Source organism: Rhinoraja longicauda, chromosome 23 (genome assembly GCF_053455715.1).
Source record: "Rhinoraja longicauda isolate Sanriku21f chromosome 23, sRhiLon1.1, whole genome shotgun sequence".
Classification (NCBI taxonomy): Eukaryota; Metazoa; Chordata; class Chondrichthyes; order Rajiformes; family Arhynchobatidae; genus Rhinoraja; species Rhinoraja longicauda.
This window is the reverse complement of record NC_135975.1, coordinates 11,259,785-11,285,992: the sequence shown is the minus strand read 5'-3', so window position 1 is coordinate 11,285,992 and position 26,208 is coordinate 11,259,785. Positions and strand designations below refer to the sequence as shown.

Sequence of the window (26,208 nt, the reverse complement as noted above, 5' to 3'; positions counted from 1 at the left end):
TAATAATCTGCCTTCTTGTTCTTGCCATCAAAGTGGTAACCTCACATTTATCCACATTATACTGCATCTGTCATGTATCTGCCCACTTGCCCAACCAATCCATGTCACCCTGCAGCCTCATCGTAGCTCACACTGCCTCCCAGCTTTGCGTCATCCGCAAATTTGGAGATGTTACATTTAATTCCTTCGTCTAAATCGTTAATATATATATTGTAAATAACGGGTCCCAGCACTGCGCCCTGTGGCACCCCACTAGTCACTGCCTATCATTCTGAAAAGGACCCGTTAATTCCTACTCTTTGCTCCCTATCTGCCAAACAGTTCTCTATCCGTGTCATTACCCTACCCCCAATAACATGTGCTCTAGATTTGCACACTAATCTCTTGTGTGGAACCTTGTCAAAGGCTTTTTGAAATTTCAGATACACCACATCCACTGGCTCTCCCTTATACATTCTACGAGTCAAAGAGTCATACAGTGTGAAAACAGGTCCTTCGGCCCAACTTGCTCACACTGGCCAATATGTCCCAGCTACACTAGTCCCACCTACATGCGCCTGGTTCATATCACTCCAAACCTGTCCTGTCCATGTACTGGTCCAACTGCTTCTTAAACGATGGGATAGTCCCAGCCTCAATTACCTCCTGTGGCAGCTTGTTCCATACACCTACCACCCTCTGTGTGGAAAAAGTTACCCCTCGGATTCCTATTAAATCATTTTCCTTTCACCTCGATCCTCTGGTCCTCGATTCCCCTACTCTGGGCAAGAGACTCTGTGCATCTACCCGATCAATTCCTCTCATGATTTTGTACACCTATATAGGATCACCCCTCATCCTTCTGCGCTCTAAGGGATAGGATCCCAGCCTACGCAACCTCTCCCTATAGCTCAGACCCCCTAGTCCTGGCAAACCAAACACGACATCCGGAGGCTGCAACGGATCGTTCACACAGCTGAGAAGGTTGTTGGCTGCAACCTTCCCCCCATTGACGAACTGGACACTGCAAGGGCCAGGAAACGAGCGGGCAAGATCATCTCTGACCCCTCTCACCCTGGCCACAAACTCCTTGAAGCACTTCCCTCTGGAAGACGAGTCCGGACTGTCGAAGCAGCCACAGCCAGACATAAAAACAGCTTTTTTCCACGAGTGATAGTTCTACTCAATAACCAAAGTCTGTAGTCTCTTTTTTGCTCTGGTTTATTTTCACCCACATGTTTAGACCGTAATGGTGTATCCTTATTGTTATGTTGTGTTTATGCTTTATTCTTAATTGTTAACTATATGTTTGTGTTGTCATTTTGTGAGCGGAGCACCAAGGCACATTCCTTATATATGCACATACTTGGCCAATAAACTTATTCATTCATTCATTCATTACTGTGTAGTTCTTGCCCTTGTTAGACGAACCAAAATGTAACACCTCACACTTCTCTGTATTAAATTCCACCAATTCCACCAGAAAGCCTTCGACAAGGTCCCACATAGGAGATTAGTGGGCAAAATTAGAGCACATGGTATTGGGGGTAGGGTACTGACATGGATAGAAAATTGGTTGACAGACAGAAAGCAAAGAGTGGGGATAAATGGGTCCCTTTCGGAATGGCAGGCAGTGACCAGTGGGGTACCGCAAGGTTCGGTGATGGGACCCCAGCTATTTACGATATACATTAATGACTTAGATGAAGGGATTAAAAGTACCATTAGCAAATTTGCAGATGATACTAAGCTGGGGGGTAGTGTGAATTGTGAGGAAGATGCAATAAGGCTGCAGGGTGACTTGGACAGGTTGTGTGAGTGGGCGGATACATGGCAGATGCAGTTTAATGTAGATAAGTGTGAGGTTATTCACTTTGGAAGTAAGAATAGAAAGGCAGATTATTATCTGAATGGTGTCAAGTTAGGAAGAGGGGATGTTCAACGAGATCTGGGTGTCCTAGTGCATCAGTCACTGAAAGGAAGCATGCAGGTACAGCAGGCAGTGAAGAAAGCCAATGGAATGTTGGCCTTCATAACAAGAGGAGTTGAGTATAGGAGCAAAGAGGTCCTTCTACAGTTGTACCGGCCCTGGTGAGACCGCACCTGGAGTACTGTGTGCAGTTTTGGTCTCCAAATTTGAGGAAGGATATTCTTGCTATTGAGGGCGTGCAGCGTAGGTTCACTAGGTTAATTCCCGGAATGGCGGGACTGTGGTATGTTGAAAGGCTGGAGCAATTAGGCTTGTATACACTGGAATTTAGAAGGATGAGGGGGGATCTTATTGAAACATATAAGATAATTAGGGGATTGGACACGTTAGAGGCAGGAAACATGTTTCCAATGTTGGGGGAGTCCAGAACAAGGGGCCACAGTTTAAGAATAAGGGGTAGGCCATTTAGAACGGAGATGAGGAAGAACTTTTTCAGTCAGAGAGTGGTGAAGGTGTGGAATTCTCTGCCTCAGAAGGCAGTGGAGGCCAGTTCGTTGGATGCTTTCAAGAGAGAGCTGGATAGAGCTCTTAAGGATAGCGGAGTGAGGGGGTATGGGGAGAAGGCAGGAACGGGGTACTGATTGAGAGTGATCAGCCATGATCGCATTGAATGGCGGTGCTGGCTCGAAGGGCTGAATGGCCTACTCCTGCACCTATTGTCTATTGTCTATACTCATTCCTCAGCCCACCTGGCCAATTGATCCAGATCCTGCTGCAATCTTTCACAACCATCTTCACTATCTACAAAACCACTCACTTTTATATCATCAGCAGGGGGGCATGAGGACTATTGTGTGGGTGGGGAGTAGCTGGGGCCAGCCACCTGGTTAAAAGGGGAAGGGGGTTGGAGCAGTAGGACCCAGCAGAGTCAGACCATGTGGTGTCGGAGTCTGTATCATGGAGACTGTGGGCCCGGTGCTGAGCCTGGGACTCGGGTAAGATAATGGTTCCAGCCTGCTGGTGGGCGGTGGAGTGTTGAGGGTCGGCGGAGTCGCTGGTGAAGGCCCGCGGGGGACTGGAGTCCGGGTCAGCGGACGAATCGTCGGTGGTCCAGGTCAGCGGATGGCTGGGGTGGCGACGAGGGTCGGTGACAGCGGTGGCATCGGGGAGGCGGTGATGGTCGGCAGTCCCAATAAGGCGGTGGGAGTCGGTGACAGTGGCGGTTGTGGCCCCGGTGAGGCCATGAAGGTCTGTGTGTTCCTTCGACAATGCTCTTTCCGACAATGCTCTACTGCGAAATCTCCTCAAGATAATGTCTACTTTGAAGAAGTTCTCCTCCTCTCTCTGACGAGAGTTCAGCCACATCCTCTCTCACTGCTCCCCCTCTGTGATTCCTCTTTCCCTCCAACTCTACAACCACGTCTAAACCCAGACTCGCTACCACAGCCACGTTTGTTTTCTCGGGACTTGCCTGCGCCTCCATCTTTTACCTCGTGGATTCCCCCTCTTCCTTCTAAACTCCATCAAGTACAGGCCCAGTTCCCTCAAATGCTCATCATATGTTAACCCAATCATTCCTAGGATCATTCTCATAAACATCCTCTGAACTCTCTCCAGTGTCAACACATCCTTCCTCAGATATGGGGCCCAGAATTGCTCACAATACTCCAAATGTGATCTGATCAGAGCCTTATGAAGCTTCAACATTTCATCCTTGTTATTATCTTCTAGTTCTCTCAAAGTAAATGTCAGCCCGGCTTGCATCACCACCCCAGCCCTGGATTCTACCACTACCCTCACATCTCCAGGTGCCCTTCTTCACCCACTGCACCGTCCGTTTGATGTGGCTCTTGTTGCAGCTCACGTTATGGAGGTCAGCGGGGCCACTGCCCTCGAACAGGACGCACTCTGTCACCATGGCCTCTCCCCTCCTCCACTGCCTCCACCTTTTCCCTCTGGAATCACCGGCACACTCCACCTTGGAAGATGTCGGCGACTGTGGGAGAGGAGGTGGAGGAGGCGGCGGTGGAACAGGCAGTGGGCAAAGCGACGGATGAGAGGGACGGACCCCCACGCTAACCGAGAGCTTCCTGTCAGTAGCGGGGGCCTGAAGAATGCATGTCCTGTCGTGGGCGACAACATGAATGACGGGGCTGCATTGGTGCAGACCCGCAGCGTTGGTGCCTCGTATTAAAGTGTAACGACACAAAATTCTGGAGTAACTCAGAATTTGTTGCTGTCATCACACATCTGGGAGTGCAAAGAAATGGGAGGAATCCCACCACTTCATCAGCTGATTCAGCAACTCTTGCATAATTATCTGGAGGTTTGCCCACGGTTAGAGGAAAGTGATATGTTCAACAAAGATCAAATGCTCATTGAGGAAAAACGGCAAAAACTATTTTGTTGGAGAACATTACACATTTCAACAGTTAAATAATTTAAAGAATTGCTATCACTGTGAAAAATGAAGGGTGATGGTGCAGAATAAGTACGATGATCCTTTTGCAACCACATCATTATTCTACAGATCAAAATGGAGAATATACAGATCCAAATGAAGCAGATTCTTACATTGCACAATTGATATTTCAAAAATAATATCCCTCTCTTTGGAAGCTGGTGCTCCCCAATTATCTGCTGTGCAGATGGAAAATGTGATGGAAAATGTGATCTCACAATGACTGTTTATGACATAAAGCCCACCACAGTTTTTGTCTGTGGAATGTCTCCATGGTTAGCCACTACAGAGTGCATGATCCACATTCATGACCATATGTCTCAATCTTTCCAATCCTCAAGTAACATGAAGTAAACAGAATATTGTGTAAAAGATCAGAAACAACAATAAGGCCGCAGGTAGCTAATTAAACAACCAAAAGGAAGACAGTACCTTTCAGTTTTGTGAATGGAAGAGTCAAGGGTGAGCCATCTGCACAGAAAACACTCTGGCTTTCTCAGGTTGGCTGCCAGTGACTAGCAGTGTTCCGCAGGGGTCAGTGCTGAGGGCCGCTCCTTTTCACCCATGTATATCAATGGTTTGGATGAGGGAATTGAAGGCTTTGTGGCCAAGTTAGCAGATGATAGGAAGATAGGGGCAGGTTGTGTAGAGAAAGCAGGGACTCTGCAGAAGGACTTGGACAGGTTGGGAGAGTGGGTAAATAAGTGGAAGATGGAATACAGCTTAGCAAAGTGTGAAGTCATGCATTTTGGTATCAGGAATAAAATAGAATGCAGATATGAGCTCTTGCCCGATCTGATTGAGGGGGTTGGGTAATTTATTTATAGACTATAAATTTTCCTCCATAACGGGCCGTGAAACTACTGGATAGTTGAATAAACCCTTCTGGTTCACTGATATACTCGGACCCAATATTTGCATTCTTGCCCAGTTTGACTTGTATGGATCACATGGAGGCAGAAGGGATTAGTTTAATTTGGCATCATGTTCAGCACAAATGTCATGGACTGAAGGTCCCGTACATGTGCTGTACTGTTCTATTTTCGAAAAACACTGGGGGGCAGTGTTAGCTGTGAGGAGGATGCTAGGAGGCTGCAACGTGACTTGGATAGGTTAGGTGAGTGGGCAAATGCATGGCAGATGCAGTATAATGTGGATAAATGTGAGGTTATCCACTTTGGTGGCAAGAACAGGAAAGCAGACTATTATCTGAATGGTGGCCAATTAGGAGAAGGGGAGATGCAACGAGACCTGGGTGTTGTGGTACACCAGTCATTGAAAGTAGGCATGCAGGTGCAGCAGGCAGTGAAGAAAGCGAATGGTATGTTGGCATTCATAGCGAGGGGATTTGAGTATAGGAGCAGGGAGGTTCTGCTGCAGTTGTACCGGGCATTGGTGAGACCACACCTGGAGTATTGCGTACAGTTTTGGTCTCCTAATCTGAGGAAAGACATTCTTGCCATAGAGGGAGTACAGAGAAGATTCACCATATTGATTCCTGGGATGGCAGGACTTTCATATGAAGAAAGACTGGATAGACTCGGCTTGTACTCGCTGGAATTTAGAAGATTGAGGGGGGATCTTATAGAAACTTACAAAATTCTTAAGGGGTTGGACAGGCTAGATGCAGGAAGATTGTTCCCGATGTTGGGGAAGTCCAGAACAAGGGGTCACAGTTTAAGGATAAGGGGGAAGTCTTTTAGGACCGAGATGAGAAAGTTTTTTTTCACACAGAGTGGTGAATCTGTGGAATTCTCTGCCACAGAAGGTAGTTGAGGCCAGTTCATTGGCTATATTTAAGAGGGAGTTAGATGTGGCCCTTGTGGCTAAAGGGATCAGGGGGTATGGAGAGAAGGCAGGTACGGGATACTGAATTGGATGATCAGCCATGATCATATTGAATGGTGGTGCAGGCTCGAAGGGCCGAATGGCCTACTCCTGCACCTATATTCTATGTTTCTATGTTTCTATATCAATTACAGACTGCAATCTAATTAAAGGGCCTTAAACTCTACAGAAACCTCATGCTGATGGTTTTATTGTCAGGTACATCAAACATTTAATTTATCACATAATTCTCTGTAAAGACAGTAATGATTAGACAGGTTTTTGCAAGTAACTGGTGCTGAGAATAAGGTTGACTGGAGCCTAATCCCACTTTGGGGGAAATAAACCTTACCATGAGCCGATGTGTTTTCAGCCAAGAAGTGGAGCAGAATTGTGCAGTTTGGATAAAAATGGAAACAAGCCCTTCTGTCCTCAGAGTCCAAGCCAGCCGTCAATCACCCATACATACAGTATTAGCTCTATGTTATCTCATTTCGCATGTTATCTCATTTCACATCCACTCCCTGCACATGAGGGGAAACCGACAAACCTGCATGTCTTTGGGATGTGGGAGAAAACTGGAACTCATGGAGGAAACCCATGCAGTCACAGGGAGAATGTGCAAACAGCACTCAGACAGCACTCAAATGCAGGACGTAACCCGGATCTCTGGCACTGTGAGGTTTAAAAGAGAACCATAAGAATAGTTGAGATATGTGTGTGTTTTTAACCAGGAGATGGAGCAGTGTGGTTTAAAAGAGGGCTGTGAAACTGCTGAGATGACATCTTTCCAGCCAGGAGGTGGAGCTGTACAGAGCAGCAGCGGGAAGTTTTAAATGAGCCACTTGATTGACTTATTGAGAGGCACAGCAGCCAATACAGACTGTTGGGGGCAGCTGTGCTTAAGCTCCAAGTGCTGTGTTTTGAGGAACTTCAGCGAGGAGGCTGGGTAGTGGTTGATGGCACGATAAGGTGAAGTCTTTTTTTGTAACTCCTTTGTAGTCAGGATGGTGATTAAGGCAACGCTATGCTCCTCCAGTATCTCTGATTGATGGAACGAGGGAAACCAGAGCCGCAGCTCGATGACCCCAAAACAGTCTGGGAGACTGAAGGTTTTATAGATGAGAGTTTCGGGGGTAATCACACCTCATGTGCAGGCAGAAAGTACCTTGGTAACTACCAGGAAGGGTAGAGGAATTAGGCAGAATGGGTAGGAATTCTTGTGGCCATTCCCCATGAAACAAGTATACTTTTGGGAGGGGGAGGGAATGACTGTTCACGAACAACCAGATCTGTCTCAGAGGCATGTTTTGAATGTTAAAGCCTTATTGTGGCACTAACATGCTAGCCCTAACATCACTGAGGATGTGGATGTTTAATTGTGCGCTGCCATTCATGAATCAGTGAAATAAACTTTACCATTTGAAACCTTATATACTTTACTCCATTTTTACAATCAACTCTGGGGAGTAATCCTGGCTCAATGAAGAGTGCAGACCAGCAAGTTAGGAACAGCATCAAGCATTTCTAAAAATGAGTCATCAGTTTGGCAAAGCTGCAATTCAAGATTAGGTGCTGTACTGCTGCATTACAGAACCAGTATGCAGGAACACACATTCTCTTGTTGCAAGACTCAGAACTTTATCTTATTTGTTGGTTGTGGAATTACTGAACTCTGTCTATTGCATGCTGGTTATACAGGTTTCCATGCATGTAATTCTTTATTGCAGCTTTTCTAAATTAATGGTTCATTTTTAAACATGCTTGATGCTGTTCCCCACATGCTGGTCTGAACTCTTCATTGAACCAAGATTATTTCCCTTAAATTGTTAGTAAAGATACAGTAAAGAATATGCAAAACCATGACGTTACATGTGTTGGTTGACAAATCATTTGGTTTTGCCTGTTATGTGCTCTCAGGTGTGGTTCTATATTGCAGTTTTGCCAGATTAATACCTCACTTTCGGGTATGTTACGAGGACATACCAAATCTAATATGCATCATCAAATTGGTCAATGGATTGAAATCAAGGTACACTTTAGTTTCAAAAGGCTAAGTCTATTTCAGGATATAAGATACAGAAAAGAAAGATTTTGTCTAATCATGATCCATCTTGGGGATTTGCCTGATGACTGGGTGCGACAGATATGGGGATATTGGATGGAGATTACTTGCCTCTGAAAAAGCTGGCTCACAACTTTTGTGCAATTAAGTTCATTTATGTCATTAATCAACTGTTCTAATATCTGTTCAAGTCTGCTGATCTTGCATTGTTCAATTTGAAATAGGGCAGTAAAATCAGACCTTATCGTGAATATAGGCATCTTCAAAAGAACAAGGATGAAATGAAGAGCCTGACTTTGTTGTGCCCTGAGGACAGGCATTCATCTAGTACTTGTCAGGAAAATTTTGTTGGCATCCGTGGCACTGCTGAAAATCTGAAAATAGTCATGGAGCACCCTACATATGTAAATTATGGGCTTAATGTGATTGACTATGATGGAGGTTTCATAGCACTGGAGCAATGAAACCCATGGCACTGAGGATTCAAAAGTTTGAATAGCTAGGTGGCCTGAGGTGGGTTGATACCAGTTAGGAGCATATCTAAATCAGATAAATGTGGCCCACGACCTGAATTTGTCTCGTTTTGTGCATCTGCAGATTTGAAAATAGATGTTAACTCTTTCTCGGCTAGAAACCGAGGAACACTCATTCTATTCCACTCAATAGACAATAGACAATAGACAATAGACAATAGGTGCAGGAGTAGGCCATTCAGCCCTTCGAGCCAGCACCGCCATTCAATGCGATCATGGCTGATCACTATCAATCAGTACCCCGTTCCTGCCTTCTCCCCATACCCCCTCACTCCGCTATCCTTAAGAGCTCTATCCAGCTCTCTCTTGAAAGCATCCAACGAACTGGCCTCCACTGCCTTCTGAGGCAGAGAATTCCACACCTTCACCACCCTCAGATGAAGCAGCTGTAATTTCAATGTCATTTGCAACTTTATTGATTCAGCTTGAGGAAATTGTTAATCCTCTCCTTGCTAGTTGTTGCTAGTGTTAATCATTTCCGTTGTGGTCAATGTGAGAAAAAAACCTCTTCATTTTATTGCTTTATGCTTTGAAAGCATTTTTTGTGAATGTAACTATTTCACAATACATGACTTGTGAGAGTGGGAATAGCAAAACAGAACAGTCTTAAGGTTTAGGTTTATTATTGTCATGTGTATCGAGGAACGTGAAAAGCTTTCTGTTGTATGCTATCCAGTCAATGAAAAGGCAATGCATGATTACAATCAAGCCGCCCACAGTGGACAGATACAGAACATAGGGTATAACATTTAGGCAAAATAAAGTCTGATTAAAGATGGTTAAAAGGTCTCCAATGAGATGCAGGAGTAGGCACTTCGAGCCAGCACCGCCATTCAATATGATCATGGCTGATCATCCCAAATCAGTACCCCGTTCCTGCTTTTTTCCCATATCCCTTGGTTCCATTAGCCCTGAGAGCTAAGTTTAACTTGCTCTTGAAAACATCCAGTGAATTGGCCTCCATTGCCTTCTGTGACAGAGAACTCCACAGATTCACAACTCTCTGGGTGAAATAGTTTTTCTTCATCTCGGTCCAAAATGGCCTACCCTTTATTCTTAAACTGTGACGCCTGGTTCTGGACTCCCCCAACATCGGGAACATTTTGCCTAAATCTAGCCTGTCCGATCCCTTAAGAATTTTAAATGTTTCTATAAGATCCTCTCTCATCCTAAATTCCAGTGAAGTCCAGTCGACCCATTCTTTCATCATATGTCAGTCCCGCCATCCCGGGAATTAACCTGGTAAACCTATGCTGCAGTCCCTCAGCAGCAAGAATGCCCTTCCTCAAATTAGGAGACCAAAACTGCACACAATACTCCAGGTGTGGTCTCACCAGGGCCCTGTACAACTGCAGTAGTACTTCCGTGTTCCTATACACAAATCCTCTCACTATGAAGGCCAACATGCCATTAGTTTTCTTCACTGCCTGCTGTACCTGCATTCTTACTTCAGTGACAAGAACACCCAGGTCTCGTTGCACCTCCCCTTTTCCAAATCTGACACCATTCAGACAATAATCTGCCTTCTTGTTCTTGCCACCAAAGTGAATAACCTCACATTTATCCACATTATACTGCATCTGCCATGCATCTGCCCACTCACCCAACCTATCCAAATCACCCTGCAGCCTCATAGCATCCTCCTCGCCGCTCACACTACCATCCAGCTTTGTGTCATCCGCAAACTTGGAAATGTTACATTTAATTCCCTACCCTAAATCGTTGATATATATTGTAAATAACTGGGGTCCCAGCACTGAGGCTTGTAGCACCCCACTACCCACTACCTGCCATTCTGATAAGGACCTGTTAATTTCTACTCTTAGCTTCCTGTCTGTCAACCAGTTCTCTATCCATGCCAATACCCTACCCCCAATACCATGTGCTCTAATTTTGCAAACAAATCTCTTGTGTTGGACTTTGTCAAAAGTTTTTATGAAAGTCCAGATACACCACATCCACTGGCTCTCCCTTATCCATTCTACTTGTTACATCCTCAAAAAATTCCAGAAGATTAGTCATGCATGATTTCCCCTTCATAAATACATGCTGACTTTGACCGATCCTGTCACTGCTTTCCAAATGCGTTGCTATTACATCTTTAATAATCGACTCGAGCATCTTCCCCACTACCGATGTAAGGCTAACTGGTCTATAATTCCCCGTTTTCTCTCTCCCTCCTTTCTTAAAAAGTGGGGTTACATTAGCTACCCTCCAGTCCACAGGAACTGATCCATAGTCTACAGAACATCCTAAGAGTTCCCCTTAGGATGTCTTTCAGACAGCATCCAGACCCATATCAAATCTCTGTCCCAAGCTGGCCTGACTTGTGACGAATGAGTGATGTAGCCAATGGTAATGTACATAGCATGAGTTAGCTCGCTTGGGACAGCGCATGGGAAAGTAGATTACGTTTTTTTTTGGGGTCAGATTTGAAATTCCCGGTGTAAATAAGTTGGAACTGTTTTCAATATATATTGCAAAATAAAAATAAATTGAAACCTAGAATTGCAAGAGGCTATTTGTGTTAAATCTTTGGCATTGTTGGCCATTTATGCTGGATTTATGTTAATCTTTATGCTCCATGCATGTTTCCTCTCTCCCTGATTCATTAGGCCTCATCATTATCATCCAATTTCCTACGTTGATCCAGCTTCCTCTTAAATATATCCATGTTGGTCACTTCACCAGTCTTACTTATCTGATTGTTTTACATTCTTCTGGTCTCTGTCATAATGCAGTGGTCTGCATATCCAGCCAAGGCAAACAACTAAGGAAGAATTTCTACCTAATTGTAACCAACTGTTTCCGATCAGCTGGAAATTTCTAAAAGCTTTAAAGAGCAAAATTAAAAATGACGGATTCTTGACTCATTGCCAAGTGAATGATATTGAACGAATGCGGCTCAATAATATATATATATATTTTAAATGGACTGAGGGTCATTGTAAAATGATTGCTGTGTTCTTTTTTTGCTTTAGGTTGCCATTATAGCTGGGAACTTTGAATTGGCCGAGATTATTAAGAACCACAAAGAATCAGATGTTGGTGAGTTTATAACTTGTTTCCATTAACCTAAGTAAGGATTGAATTTAAAACAAAAGGTGTCTCAACTATTATACTTTTTTAGTGAGTTCAGAAATTCTCTTTTCAATAAAACACCTGTAGTCTTTTCATGTCCTGTCCTTTCATAAATTCCATCCTCCGTATCAACTTAAGCAACTCCTGCGACTTTCATTGGCATCATTTAGCATATCCTTCTACTTACTCTTTATCCACAATCCAAGTGCTTGCTACCGTATATGAACTTCATCCTTTTCAAACATAGAAGAACGACAGGAATAGAAATTCTGCTTTGATAGCACAAAATTTGCTGACAAACCAACGGTTACATATTGTATTATGAGCTTGAACCTCTATTGCATTATTTTCCCCATTTATTTTCAGTCATAAGTATTACTGACAAGATTGCCATGTATTTCCCAGTCCAATGTCAGCAAGACAATCCCATCCCATTGTCTTGCTGACATTCAGGGGGAGGTTGCTGTCATGGCGGCAGGTTATCTGGTTCCTGTACTCCGTCTTGTCATTATTTGATATCCGGCCTACTTCTGTGGTGCCATCTGCAAAATAGTAAATGTTGTTGGATTGGTATTTGGCTGTATAGTCATGACTGTATAGGCGTGTAGTAGAGGGCTGAGAACGCGTCATTGCAGGGCACCATTGTTGAGAGTTATCATAGAGGATGATTTGCCACTTATCCTTGCTGATTGTGGTCTATTGGTCAGGAATTTGAGAATCCAGTCATAGAGGGAAGTGCTGACTCCAAGTTCCACAAGTTTGGAGATGAGCTTGGTTGGGATAATGATATTGAAAGAAGAGCTGTAGTCTATTAATAGGAGTCTGACGTAGGAGTAACATACTGGGTTTACCATTTGCCTGCATTTGGCCCTTGGCCCTCTAAACCCTTTCTATTCATATATCTGTCCAAATGCCTTTTAAAAGTTGTTATTGTGTCTGCTTCTATAGCTCCTTCTGATAGCTCATTGCAGATATGGACTAACTTATAAATGAAAAATGTGCTCCTCGGGTCTCCCTTAAATCTCCTGCCTCTCACCTTTAAGTCTGTGGCCTTTAGTTTTGGAATCTGAGAAAAAGATTGCGAGCATTTAATTTATCCATGCCCCTTATGATTTTGTATACCCCTCATGATCTGGTGACCGTTCAGCCTCCCTTACCCCAAAGGAAAAAGGTTCCAGGCTATCCAATCTCTTCCCTACAGCTCAATCCTACAAGTCTAGGTAACATCCTGTGAATCATATCTGCATCATCTCCAAATTAAATGAATCCTTCCTGCAGCTGGGCACCCAGATGTGTGTTCACACTAAAGATTTGTGTTGCTGTATCGTGATATTCCAACTTTTATACTCAATTGCTGTCCCCTTGAAGGCAAGCCTGCCAAATGCCTTCCACACTACCCTGTACCGGACTCACCACTTTCAGGGAACCATGCTCCTGTGCTTTCCAGGAGAGCGCTTTTTCATATATGCAAGTAGTAGTCAATAATGCCAAGGCTTTGAGCATTCACCAAATTGTTACCTGGACTTGCTAGCTTCATTATAAGGAAAGTCATAAAATCATATAGCACAGAAACAGGCTAATCAGCCCAACTCGTTCATGCTGACCTAGATCCCCATCTAAGCTTGTCCCATGTGTCTGCATTTGGCCAATAACCCTCCAAATCTTTCCTCTCCATGTACCTGTCCAAGTGTATTTTAAATGCTGTTACAGTACCTGTCTCAACTACCTTCTCTGGCAGCCTGTTCCATATACCCACCTCTCTCTCAGAATTGAGCATTTATTCTTCAGACTTTGTAGATCTTCAGGTGGTTTTACCCACCTCTGTTGTTTATTTCAACATCAAATTATTACACTCAAACTGAAATGCAGCTTGATGGACAAAATTATACCATACTGAGAATTTACCAGCTTTCTCCTCTTCAAAGGAAAAGTTACCAGCTTTCTACTCTTCAAAGGAAAAGTTGTTGAGACTTCATGAATAGATTCTATACATTCATTTTAAGGACAGATTTGAGTGCATCTGTGTACTATCTCAATTGGCTACATTTTGAGCCAACAGAGTTGGGAGAAGAGCATTTGTCAAGGGACAATTCTTTGGATTTGAATACAGTCACACAAGTATCAGACACAACACCACTCATTGAAACCCCTCAAGATTGTCAATGTAGTACTGACAGTTCCAACATTTGCTGCAGTGGAGGAGGATAGACAAAAGAGGAGTTGCGCTTCTGATTCGGAAGACAGGTGGCACTTGGGGACGGCATGCCAGAGGGTTTGTTTACTGAGGGTGGTATAGGTGGAGCAGAGAAATAAGAAAGATGCAAGCACTCTAATGGGATTGTACTATAGGTCCCCCAATAGCAAGCGGGAGATGGAGGAAAAGATATGTAGACAGATTAATGAAAAATGCCAAAGCTTAGTGATGATTTTAACTTTCTCAATATTGACTGGAACTTGCCCAGTGTCAAAGGCAAAATTTGTGAGGTGTATCCAAGAGGGTTTCTTGAAACAGAATGTGGATACAACCTGAGAAGGAATCATACTGGACATAGGGGGAGGGAGGAGTGAATGGGGGAGAGGGGAGGGGGGAAGGGAGGGGAGGAGAGGGGAGGAGGGAGGGGAGGGGGAGGGGAGGAAAGGGGAGGGAGGAGGAGGGAGGGGGAAGGGGGGAGTGGGAGAGGGGGGAGTGGGGGAGGAGAAGGTGCTGCACCAATGCAGGAGAGGTTTGGGCCCAACGGGTCCATTTGGTCTAGTTTACTTTTAAAGCTCTCCTTTTATTAAGTCACCATTCTGTTTCTCGACTACACTAAAAGCCTGACAATTATCTTAAACAACTGAAATCTCAAATCATAAGAAGCTTGCACTAATGCAGTTTTGTGGCAGCAAATATTTTCTCATCTTCCTTTATTAACTATCACAAAATAATTAGTATTCTGCCTGGAGCCCTATTGCAGTTGAAAACTGCTTTGTTGTTGCTGAACTCTCCATTAGAGGGCCTCAGTGAGGACCCAGCTTTCAACACCCTCTCTTCCCTCCCCCACCCTCAGTTGCCCTCTAGTGGCAAGGCAGGGCCCATATTGTATATTGGTAATAAGGAAATCATTTTAGTTTTTGGATTCAGTCAGAAAATTGGTTTAAAATGCATTTAAACGGGGTGACCAAAACTAATCACAATATTCTAAATGTGGCCTCACCAATGTCTTGTACAACTGTAACATAACCTCCCAACTGACAGATGCAAACCAGAGTATTGAGTGTAGAAGTTATGAGGTTATGTGTGGGAAATAAACTGCAGATGCTGGTTAAAATCGAAGGTAGACACAAAAAGCTGGAGTAACTCAGCCGGTCAGGCAGCATCTCTGGAGAGAAGGAATGAGTGATGTGAAGAAGGGTCTCGACCCGAAACGCCACCCATTCCTTCTCTCCAGAGATGCTGCCTGACCCACTGAGTTACTCAAGCTTTTTGTGTCTACCTTGGGAGGTTATGTTATAGTTGTACAAGACTTTGGAGGAGCCACATTTAGAGGTTGAGTTCACCTCGTTGCTTTCATAGGATCAACTCTTTTGTCTTGATAACAGTAATGGCAAGGTTGAAGTCCTGACAGCGTGGCACAAAGTTCTTGATCCTTTTCCTGTACTTTATCTTATCTTTGTTGTTGATCTCGCTGACAACAGTAGTATCATCTACAAACCTAAAGATTGGCTTGACGTTGTACCTGGCCACTAACCCATGGATAAACAGGGAGTAGAGCAAGGTACTGAGCACACAACTGTGAGGGACACCATTATTGAGGGTTAGTGTGGAAGAATGTTATGACCAATTTTCACCTGCTAGTCAGAAGTCAATTGCAGATGGAAACCCCGGAGGCCAATGTCCAGAGGTTTGAGGATGAGTTCATTCTGTATTCTGCTGTTGAAATGTGAGCTGTCGTCAATGAATAGCATTGTAATATGTGAGTTCTTATTGTCAAATTGAATGTAGATGGCGTCCTCCATTGATCTATATGAATGAATGAATGAATAAGTTTATTGACCAAGTATGTGCATATACAAGGAATGTGCCTTGGTGCTCCGCTCACAAATGACAACACAAACATACAGTTAACAATTAAGAATAAAGCATAACCACATCAAAACAATAAAGATACAACATTACGGTCTAAACATGTGGGTGAAAATAAACCAGAGCAAAAAAGAGACTACAGACTTTAGTTATTGAGTAGAACTATCACTCGTGGGGAAAAAAAGCTGTTTTTATGTCTGGCTGTGGCTGCTTTGACAGTCCGGAGTCGCCTTCCAGAGGGAAGTGCTTCGAAGAGTTTGTGACCAGGGTGAGAGGGGTCAGAGATGATCTTGCCCGCTCGCTTCCTGGCCCTTGCAGTTCGTCATTGGGGGGAAGGTTGTAGCCAACAACATTCTCAGCTGTGCGAACGATCCGTTGCAGCCTCCGGATGTCGTGCTTGGTGGCTGAGCCAAACAAGACCATGATGGAGAAGGTGAGGACGGACTCAATGATAGCAGTATAGAATTGGACCATCATTGCCTGTGGCAGATTGTGTTTCTTCAGTTGCCACAGGAAGTACATCCTCTGTTGGGCCTTTTTGACTGTGGAGTCGATGGTGGCCCCCCATTTAAGGTCCCTGGAGATGATGGTTCCAAGGAACTTAAATGACTCCACATATGTGACTATGGTGTTGTTGATGGTGAGTGGGGGGAGGGGTGGGGGATCTCTTCGAAAGTCTACAATTAGTTCCACTATCTTGAGAGCATTGAGCTCCATGTTGTTGCGATGGCACTAGGACGCCAGCTGTGTCACTTCCCCTCTGTAGGCAGATTCCTCCCTATCCTGGATCAGTCCAATCAGGGTAGTGCCATCCGCAAACTTGAGGAGCTTGACAGAGGATTCTGTGGAGGTGCAGTCGTTGGTGTAGAGAGAGCAAAGGAGAGGGGAGAGTACGCAGCCTTGCGGTGCTCCTATGCTGAGGGTCTGCGGGTCCGAGATGTGCTTTCCCAGCCTCACATGCTGCTTCCGGTCCATCAGGAAGTTGATGATCCACTGACAGGGGGGTTCAGGCACAGTCAGCTGGGAGAGTTTGGAGTGTAGTAGCTCTGGCGCAATGGTGTTTGCTCTACGTAAATTGCAAGGAGTGTAAATTGTATAGAAGACTGCTGCAGATGTTGGGCATTACCAAGCTCTACGTAATTGATTGATACTTAAGGGTGTCTAGGGTATACAATGGTCAGAGTTGAGGTGCTCAGAAATTGCAGGGTTGGGGCCAGGACTGAGATAGTGGTCTGCTGATAAGGCCTGGAGTGGGAGATGAAAGCTAACACTGAACCGCAGTGGAGACCCATTTCACAGGAAGGAGATTAAAAGATTAGCAACATGATGTCAATCCAACATCAGCAAGAGAAAAAAGATATTTATTGACTTTAGAAAGTGATGTGATGAACAAGTGCTGATTAGCATCAATGGTGCTGAAGTGAAATTGATTGAGAGCTCCCGGGTCTTGGAGGTATATATAACCAACAATTTGACCTGGATCAGGCACATTGAAGTTACAGCCAAACAAGCACACCAATGCTTCTACTTACTCGGAAGATAAAGGAAATTTAGCATATCTCCCAGGAATCTTACCAACTTCGATAGAGTGTAGAAAGCATCCCATCAGGATGATTCATAGCTTAGATTGGCAATAGCTCTGCCCAGGAGGAATTGCACAGTTGTGGATATACCCCAGTCCATCACACAAACCAGCTGTAGACTCCATCCACATTTGATGTTGCCTCGGGAAAGCAGCCAACATAAATAAGGAATATTTTCACCCAGGCATTACCTCTTCTTCCCTCTCCCATTAATACTAAAGCTTGAAAGCATGTACTACCATATTTCAGATCAGCTTCTTCCCCACTGTTATCAGACTACCAAAAGGTCTTCCAATAAACTAAGGTGTAGTCCTGATCTTCCAGCCTACCTCATTGCTGACCTTGCTCTTTTTTTTCTGCATTTTCTCTGCAACTCTAAGATGCTGTAACACTATATTCTGCACTTTGGTAATTTTCTCTTTATATATATATATGTGTGTGTGTGTATAAGTATATATATACATACTGACCTTTTTTGGTGCTTATTATAATGCTTACAGTGGGCTATGTTTACCTATCTGTTGCGCTTTCACTCATAAGAATTTCATTGTTCTGTTAAAACACCTTTGATGGGGATTTGGTGGGCCAAAGGGCATGTTTCTCTGCTGTATCTTTCAATCAAAAAACAATAGACAATAGACAATAGGTGCAGGAGTAGGCTATTCGGCCCTTCGAGCCAGCACCACCATTCAATGTGGTCATGGTTGATCATTCTCAATCAGTACCCTGTTCCTGCCTTCTCCCCATACCCCCTGACTCCACTATCCTTAGCTCTATCTAGCCCTCTCTTGAATGCATTCAGAGAATTGGCCTCCACTGCCTTCTGAGGCAGAGAGTTCCACAGATTTACAACTCTCTGACTGAAAAGGTTTTTCCTCATCTCTGTTCAAAATGGCTACCCCTTATTTTTTAAACTGTGGCCCCTGGTTCTGGACTCCCCCAACATTGGGAACATGCTTCCTGCCTCTAACGTGTCCAATCCCTTAATAATCTTATATGTTTCGATAAAATCCCCTCTCATCCTTCTAAATTCCAGTGTATACAAGCCTAGTCGCTCCAGTCTTTCAACATACGACAGTCCCGCCATTCCGGGAATTAACCTAGTAATACGCCCGCAATAGCAAGAATATCCTTCCTCAAATTTTGATACCAAAACTGCACACAGTACTCCAGGTGCGGTCTCACTAGGGCCCTGTACAACTGCAGAAGGACCTCTTTGCTCCTATACTCCACTCCTCTTGTTATGAAGGCCAACAATTCCATTGGCTTTCTTCACTGCCTGCTGTACCTGCATGCTTCCTTTCAGTGACTGATGCACTAGGACAATTGTGGAGAACTAGGCTGTCTTGGCAGTTGCAAATTGATGGTTGCTCCAGGGATTTCCTCCTCAAGGCTTCAGAATGTATATACACAGAATGTTGCATAGTTTGATGGACATCTATCCACAGAAATCACGTCAGACGTGAGAAAATCACCTAGCGATTTCTGCCAGGAAGTGCAAAGTTAAATTTACAAAGTGGCAGAAATTATTTTAAATGCCCATTGTTGTATTTTCCTCAAGATACATTTATTTTGATTATCTAGTGTTGACCTAAATTGTGGTATGCAACTTAAAGTTTAGATTAAAAATAACTCAGAACTTAAATGGGCCCTGAAAGGAGATAAACTGTTGCATGGGATAAAATGTAGTTGAGTTTAATTTATTATTGTCATGTGTACATTTGTTTGCATACTATCCAGTCAAAGAAAAGAATACACATAAATACAATCAAGCTGTCCACAGATAAAGAATAAAGGGTACAACATTTAATGCGATATCTCATAGAAGTCTGATAAAGTCCATTTAAAGATGGTACAATGATTTCCCATGAGGTAGATGGGAGGTCAGGACCTAGTTGATGTGCGATGTGGTAACTGTAGAGCAATTGTCTGAAAGATTGTCCTCTGTATTCTCCTAGTCACAGTGTGAAAGGCAATGATAATTTAACAACAACGACATAATTAGCCACAGTAATTAATGTTATCTTGGAATTATAAATCGGAAGGAAACAGCATGAATTGAATGAAGGCAGTGCACAAACGAAGGACTAGGATAAGCGGCGATGCCTAGTTTTCTTGGAAGTTATGACTGATTGAGACTGAATTGCTTGGTCTTGAAGAGTTCACTGGCTTGGTACAGTATATGAACCCTGTTGCAAGCTGTGCACATGGATGCTGGTGAAGAAAGATTCAGGCCTGGAATGATCTCTACCTTAGTCACAAAATGCTGGAGTAACTCAGCAGGTTAGGCAGCATCTCAGGAGAGAAGGAATGGGTGACGTTTCGAGTCGAGGCCCTTCTTCAGACTGATGTCAGGGGGGCGGGACAAAGGAAGGATATAGGTGGAGACAGGAAGACACTGGGAGATCTGGGAAGGGGGAGGGAAAGAGAGAGACAGAGGAATTATCTAAAGTTGGAGAAGTCAATGTTCATACCACTGGGCTGCAAGCTGCCCAGGCGAAATATGAGGTGCTGTTCCTCCAATTTCCGGTGGGACTCACTATGGCACTGGAGGAGGCCCAAGACAGAAAGGTCAGACTGGGAATGCTCTACCTTGGTCAAATGACTTGAGCCACTCTATTGCACACAAGAATGTTCACTTGACCACTGAAGCTTGGTGCAGCCAACGCCAAGGCCCTGTGGGGGAGGACCACAGTCTAGGGTCCTTCCGCTGCTGGACATGGGGGGCAGGGTGTGGTGGAGAGAGACGCCCCTCCAAATAAGGGATACTGGGTTAATGTAAGTAAATGTCTGTAAATTTGGAAGTAAATGCCTGTATCGAATGTGTAACCTCTGGAAATGTCGGATGGGTTTGTTAAAAAAGATGTTTTGTAAGCGATATTTATTACTTGAATAAAGTATTTTTTGATATAATTTTTTTTTTTTTTTAAATGTTCACTTGGTCAAGTAAGTTGCGGAATAGTGTTTGAGCACCATTCAGTAAACTGTGTGTCAAAAGGGTGGGTGAAAGTGGGAGCTGGTGGTCATGACGGATGTACAAGAAGTCTGTCATAGTGATCTGTTCACAACAATCAAATGTTAGCAAGCACTAACATGTTTGTAAATTTCAGTGCCTTTCAGAGAAACCCCAAGCTATACTGATAGGCGAAGAGGTGGAGGAAGTGCCCTCTCATCCCCACGTACGCTGCTACGATCCACCAGTGACAACAACATCAACAACTTTGCAAGCCGTACCACCCATTCACCTGTGCCATCTGTCAGAAGCCTACCCCCTCAGTTACTGGCACAGATGCAGGAGGGTACCGAGGGAGGCCAGCAGAGTACAGCAAGCTCACGAAGCTCACACAGCCGATCGCCCTCGCTGCAGTGTGTCCAGGAGGAAAGTGAGGCCAACACCCCCATTCTCAGGAGGCAGACGAAAGCCAGGCTCGGGTAAGATGGTTCAATCGGTTTTATCTCCAAGGGAAAATAAGACACTACTAAACGTTGCCATTTCTTTCCAAATTATAAATTTGATCAAAATTCCTATGCAATACTTTCACGACGTCAAATGCTTGGAGGAATGACTTTCAGACAAATTTAAAATCGATAGATACAAATTGCAGTTTCAATTTCCTCTGAAGTGGTCATTTAAACAAGGCCATAAAGATTAGATCATTCGGCCATCAGATCATTGCTGTCCCTCACCAAATATCGGTCTGCACTAAGTTATTCATCCAAGTGCAACATGTGTTAGTCTAATTCCTTCAACAGCTTCCTCCCCATGTTGACCGTGTGCCACAGAATTCTCTCCCAGTAATCTTTGCACTGGGCCAAGGCTCAAGCTGATTGTGTCCTTGGTGCAACCAGCTGTCTGACTAATATTTTGACAGCCTTGGGAGGTGTGCAATGAAGGGAGAAAGGTAAATTGGCATTATTATTGTAGCAGCTTGTACCTACAAGTATCTCTCATGTCAGAGGAAAGATCAAGGCAGATTGTTTGGGCAGATTAGCTGCTTGAGGCCCTTTCTATTTGTGTTTGCATTGGCATGAGATGTCAGATTTTTAAAAATCTGGTTAGAGGTCTCAGATAACAATATAAAGGTAGATGCTTGGATGTCAATCAATCATCTCTTCTATACTGCCAATCCTTATTGGAATTCATAGTTTTTTTCTGAAGTAGTACACAGTACAGTCAAGACAATTATCATTTCAGTACGTAAATTTCAGCAGAATATTCAACTGTGAACTGGTTCCCATCTGCTGTTAATTCCAATGTGAATAGGTGACAAGTTGGGACACAGAACAACAAACAGCACCAGCAGCAGACTGGGTTAATTTCATTCCTGACTATCCAGAAAAGCCAGGATTATTGGGAATATTAGTACATTTGTCAAATGCATGTTTCAGAAAATGTTAACCTCAAAGTGGTCCCTGGTGCTGAAGCCCAAGCTGGATCCAGTGCTCAGGCTCATCCCTATTTCACTGGCCAGGCTGATCCCTAATGTCCACATAATCAACTCGGTAAATAGGTAAAAAGTGGAAGTTGGCATGGATGTAACATAGGCTAGCTAACAAGAAGCAGAGAAAGCATCAATGGATCTTCTGGGTACCCCAGATGTGGTTAAAATCAATGCTGATGCCTCAACTTTATACAAGTTACGTTGAAGGAATGTGGTTGAAGGAATTAAAGATGCAGGTACTAAATTTGTTAATGAGATAAAGTATGGTAGGTTGTGAAGAGGACAGAATGAGTTTATAGACATTTAGATGGTTTAAGAGAGTTGTCAAAGGAAAGTAATGCTAAAAAATGTGTGGAATTGCCCATTTTTTGCAGGAAATGTGAAAAAGAGCATGCTTTCTAAAAGGCCAGATATGGAAGTGCTATGAAATGCAAAGGGATCTGGATGTCTGGATGCTCTTAAAAGACTAGTGTAGATAGAAATGAACTAACTAGGTAAATTAATGGACTATTATTTGTTATTGAATGGAATATTGAATACAAAAGTTGAGAAGTTTAGTGATCTTGCATGGAAACAGTCCCTCTGGCCTATTGAGTCCACACGGTCCATCGATCACCCGTTCACAATAGTTCTATGTTAACCTTCTTTCGTGATTACTTCAATGTGCTGGGCTCAGAACAGATCATCAGAGATCTCTCTGCACAGAAACTTGAAAATGTTGATGTTCTCCAATCCCATCCCACCAATACTCATACTTTATTAGCCAAGTATGTTATGCAACATATGAGGAATTTGATTGGCCTTACAGTCGTACCAATAAAAAGCAACAAATCACCCAAAATACATTTTAACATAAACATCCACCATAGTGACTCCTCCACATTCCTCACGGTGATGGAAGGCAAAAAAAAAGTTAAAACTTCTTCCCTTCTTTGTTCTCCCGTGATCTCGAGCCTTCCATTGACGGGACGATCTTGGCTCCCATAGCTGGCGGTCGGGGTGATAAAGTTCCCGCGATGGGGGGAATCTCAGCTCCCCCTTGCCGGGTGATCAGACCCCGGGTCAGGTTTGGTCGAACCTTCTGCGACTTTGGAGCTTCCCGACATCAGCCTCATCCCGAGACTGGGAGTTCCTCGGTTGAAATCCCTGGCTGCGTTTGGAGTGTAGATCCCAGGCAAGAGATCGCAGGCTCCGATGGTAAGTCCACGGCCCCATGATGGGGCTCAAAGTCAGCCTTGAGATTCCATTCCCATCCCTATTCTCTGTTATAATGAGGGATCACTATAGTTTAAAAACAAAGGAAAAAGAAAATAAACTAAATAGTCCATTTTATTTTAAAGAATTATTTTTCTTTAAGAATCTTTACAAATATCTGAAAACCCTTAAAAAAAGAAGAAATCTCTACAATGAAATAAAAGTTTATCAGTCATGCCAAAGGCAGAGACCAAACTAATAGGGCCTCACTCAGCTCTCAGATTTGCATAGCTTCATTAGGTTGAGGTTTAAGTTTAGGATTGTTGTGGTCACGTGTACTGAGGTACGATGAAAAGCTTTGCTTTGCATGCTATCCAAACAGATCAGATATACCATTCTGTAAATAAATACAATCAAGTCAAACGAGAGTTCAATAGATAGAGCAAAGGGGAAGATACAGAGTGCAAAATACAGTTCTCAGCATTGTAGCACATCAAGTCCATAGACAAAGTCCAATGTCTTCAATGGAGTAGAATTAAAACAAACAGTACTCTTATGGAAGGACTGTCCATGGATTTTGTTTGCTGTGGTTTAGATTTTAGATTTAGAGATACAGCGCAGAAACAGGCCCTTCGGCCCACCGGGTCTGTGCCGCCCAGCGATCCCCGCACACTAACACTATCCTACACCCACTAGTGACAATTTTTTTTTTTTACATTTGCCCAGCCAATTAACCTACATACCTGTACGTCTTTGGAGTGTTCCAGTTGCAAAGACTGTTACCATCAGGATTTTCAAACCAAAGTGACGATGTCTCCAGAAGGAGTGATCTTTGTCACCATGCGACTTGGCCAATGCTCGGAATCTTTACGATCATATAAATTGTTATATTCAAGTAGAATCATTATTTTTATTGTCAGTCCTGCCTGTCATTTGTCCAATCTCCACATTAGTTCTGAAACCCTAAGGTACATAAAGAATGATTCCTCTCTTATTTACGTTGATGGATGGCTTCTCAGTTCTACTCTTGTGTACTACCACTTGTTAAAGGACTGATTTATCAGTCTGGATTTATTTCAATGCATCTTCTACATCTCATTGTTCTTGAAAAAGGCCAGCAGTCTGCAGAGCTTTTGCACTCTATGGCTACATAACAGCTGTGAAATATTCGACTTCCATGTCTCAGGGAATAGATTTGCTTGTTTAAATTCTCAATTTCTTCCTGTTGTTTTTTTATGATAGTTATCTCCTTGAGCAGATTAATAATTTGCACGATAGGTTATATGCTTTAATCTTTTTTTCCTGCTGAATAAAATCTACTACTTTAAGGGAACTTTGCCTCTTTTTGTTTACTGCTGTGGTTAACATCTTTATGCAAAGTTAAAATAATGTTATCCAATGCCCCTTAATTTTTTGGCAGTCATTGAACATTAAAATTATTGGTGCATAGAATTCCACCCTAAACTTTCCCATTTATGGTAATTAAAAATACTGGAATACAGGAAGGAGATTGAGGACCTCGTGACCAGGTGTCAAGACAACAACTTTTCTCTCAATTTCAGCAAGAGAAAGGAGATAGTGATCGACTTCAGGAAGCAAAGTGGTACACATACCCCAGTATGCACTGATGGCACTAAAGTAGATATGGTTGAAAGCTTTAAGTTCCTCGGTGTAAATATCACCAGCAACTTGTCTTAGAACGCCCATATCGAAGCAATCCCAAGAAAGCACACCAATGCTTCTACTTCCTTAGAAGGCTTAGGAAGTTAAGCATGTCCCCAATAGCTCTTAGAGGCGCCATAGAAAGCATTTTATCAGGATGTGTCGCAACATGGTTTAGAAACTGCTCCATCCAAGACCGCAAGAAATTCAGAGAATTGTGGACGCAGCCCAGACCATCACACAAACCAACCTCCCTTCCATTGACTCAATTTGCACTTTATGCTGCCTCAGCAAGGCCACCAGCATAATCAAGTACAAGTCTCTTCCCAGTCACTCCCTCTTCTCCCCTCTCCCATCAGGCAAGAGGTGCAGAAATGTGAAAAAGCTCACCTCCAGATTCAGGGACAGTTTCTTTCCAGCTGTTATCAGGCAACTGAACCATCCTATCAACAACTGAATAGCAGTCTTGAGCTACTATCTACCTCATTGGAGACCCTCGGACTGTTTTTAACCTGACTTACTGGAACTTATCTTGCATTAAACGTTATTCCCTTGATCGTGTATCTGTTCACTGTGAATGTCTCAATTGAAATCATATATAGTCTTTCTGATGACTGGTTAGCATGCAACAAAAGCTTTTGACTGTACCTCGGTACTCATGAAAATAAACTAATCTAACTAACTTGTAAGATATTACGGTAGTGGCAGAAACAGACATAGATTTCAGTCAAACAATTGCCAGCGAGGGCTGTGGCTCTGAATAAGAGTCATTTTGTGGCTCTGAGAGAGAGTCAGGTTCTGGATCATTTACCATTGTTTCCACTTTCTTTAGAGAATCTGATCTTCTGAACTAGGAATAATACTAAAGTCCGATGGATCTGCCTCGTCTTTGTTTTGTTCTTGAACTAGTTCATCCGTTACTGGGATCATATGGTTGTGTGTACACTTCTTGAACATCCTCTAATTTCTACTATGTACCTCCTGGTACCACACACTTCAACTATTGTTCCCGTTTCCCCTTTGTTTCCTTTTGAGGGGGGCTGAGAATACAAATCCGATTATGTGTATTAAACCTACATTCTTTTTTACTTCTGCCATAATGACGTTATTGATCAGATTGTTTGCATTTATGTAACCTTAGCAGACAGGTTAGGTATAACCAAACTCAGTCGAGTTCTGAGCCTTCTTTTCATGAGAAGTTCAGCTGTGGTAGATTGTGGAATATTTCAGTAAGAAACTAGCTAGCCGCTGTGACATACTGAATTTTGAATTCCCATCAAGAACTTGTTTCCTAAGAGGTTACTTGACAAACCAACCTGATTGACATTTTACAAAAGTTAACACAAATACTGTGATTATTCTCACACATATTCATGAGACTAATAAGA

At 43.3% G+C, this 26,208-nt stretch overlaps 1 protein-coding gene across 8 annotated transcripts in view; it reads left to right on the top strand.

Moving 5' to 3' along the window:
- The window catches only part of shank3a (SH3 and multiple ankyrin repeat domains 3a), a 557,029-nt gene that overhangs the window by 234,429 nt on the left and 296,392 nt on the right, over positions 1-26,208 (top strand). For all 8 annotated transcript variants that reach the window (XM_078419606.1, XM_078419609.1, XM_078419607.1 and 5 more), the window contains exons 10-11: positions 11,777-11,843; positions 20,633-20,954. In XM_078419606.1, coding sequence (XP_078275732.1) covers positions 11,777-11,843; positions 20,633-20,954 — 389 coding nt within the window. The remainder of the gene's footprint in view (positions 1-11,776; positions 11,844-20,632; positions 20,955-26,208) is intronic.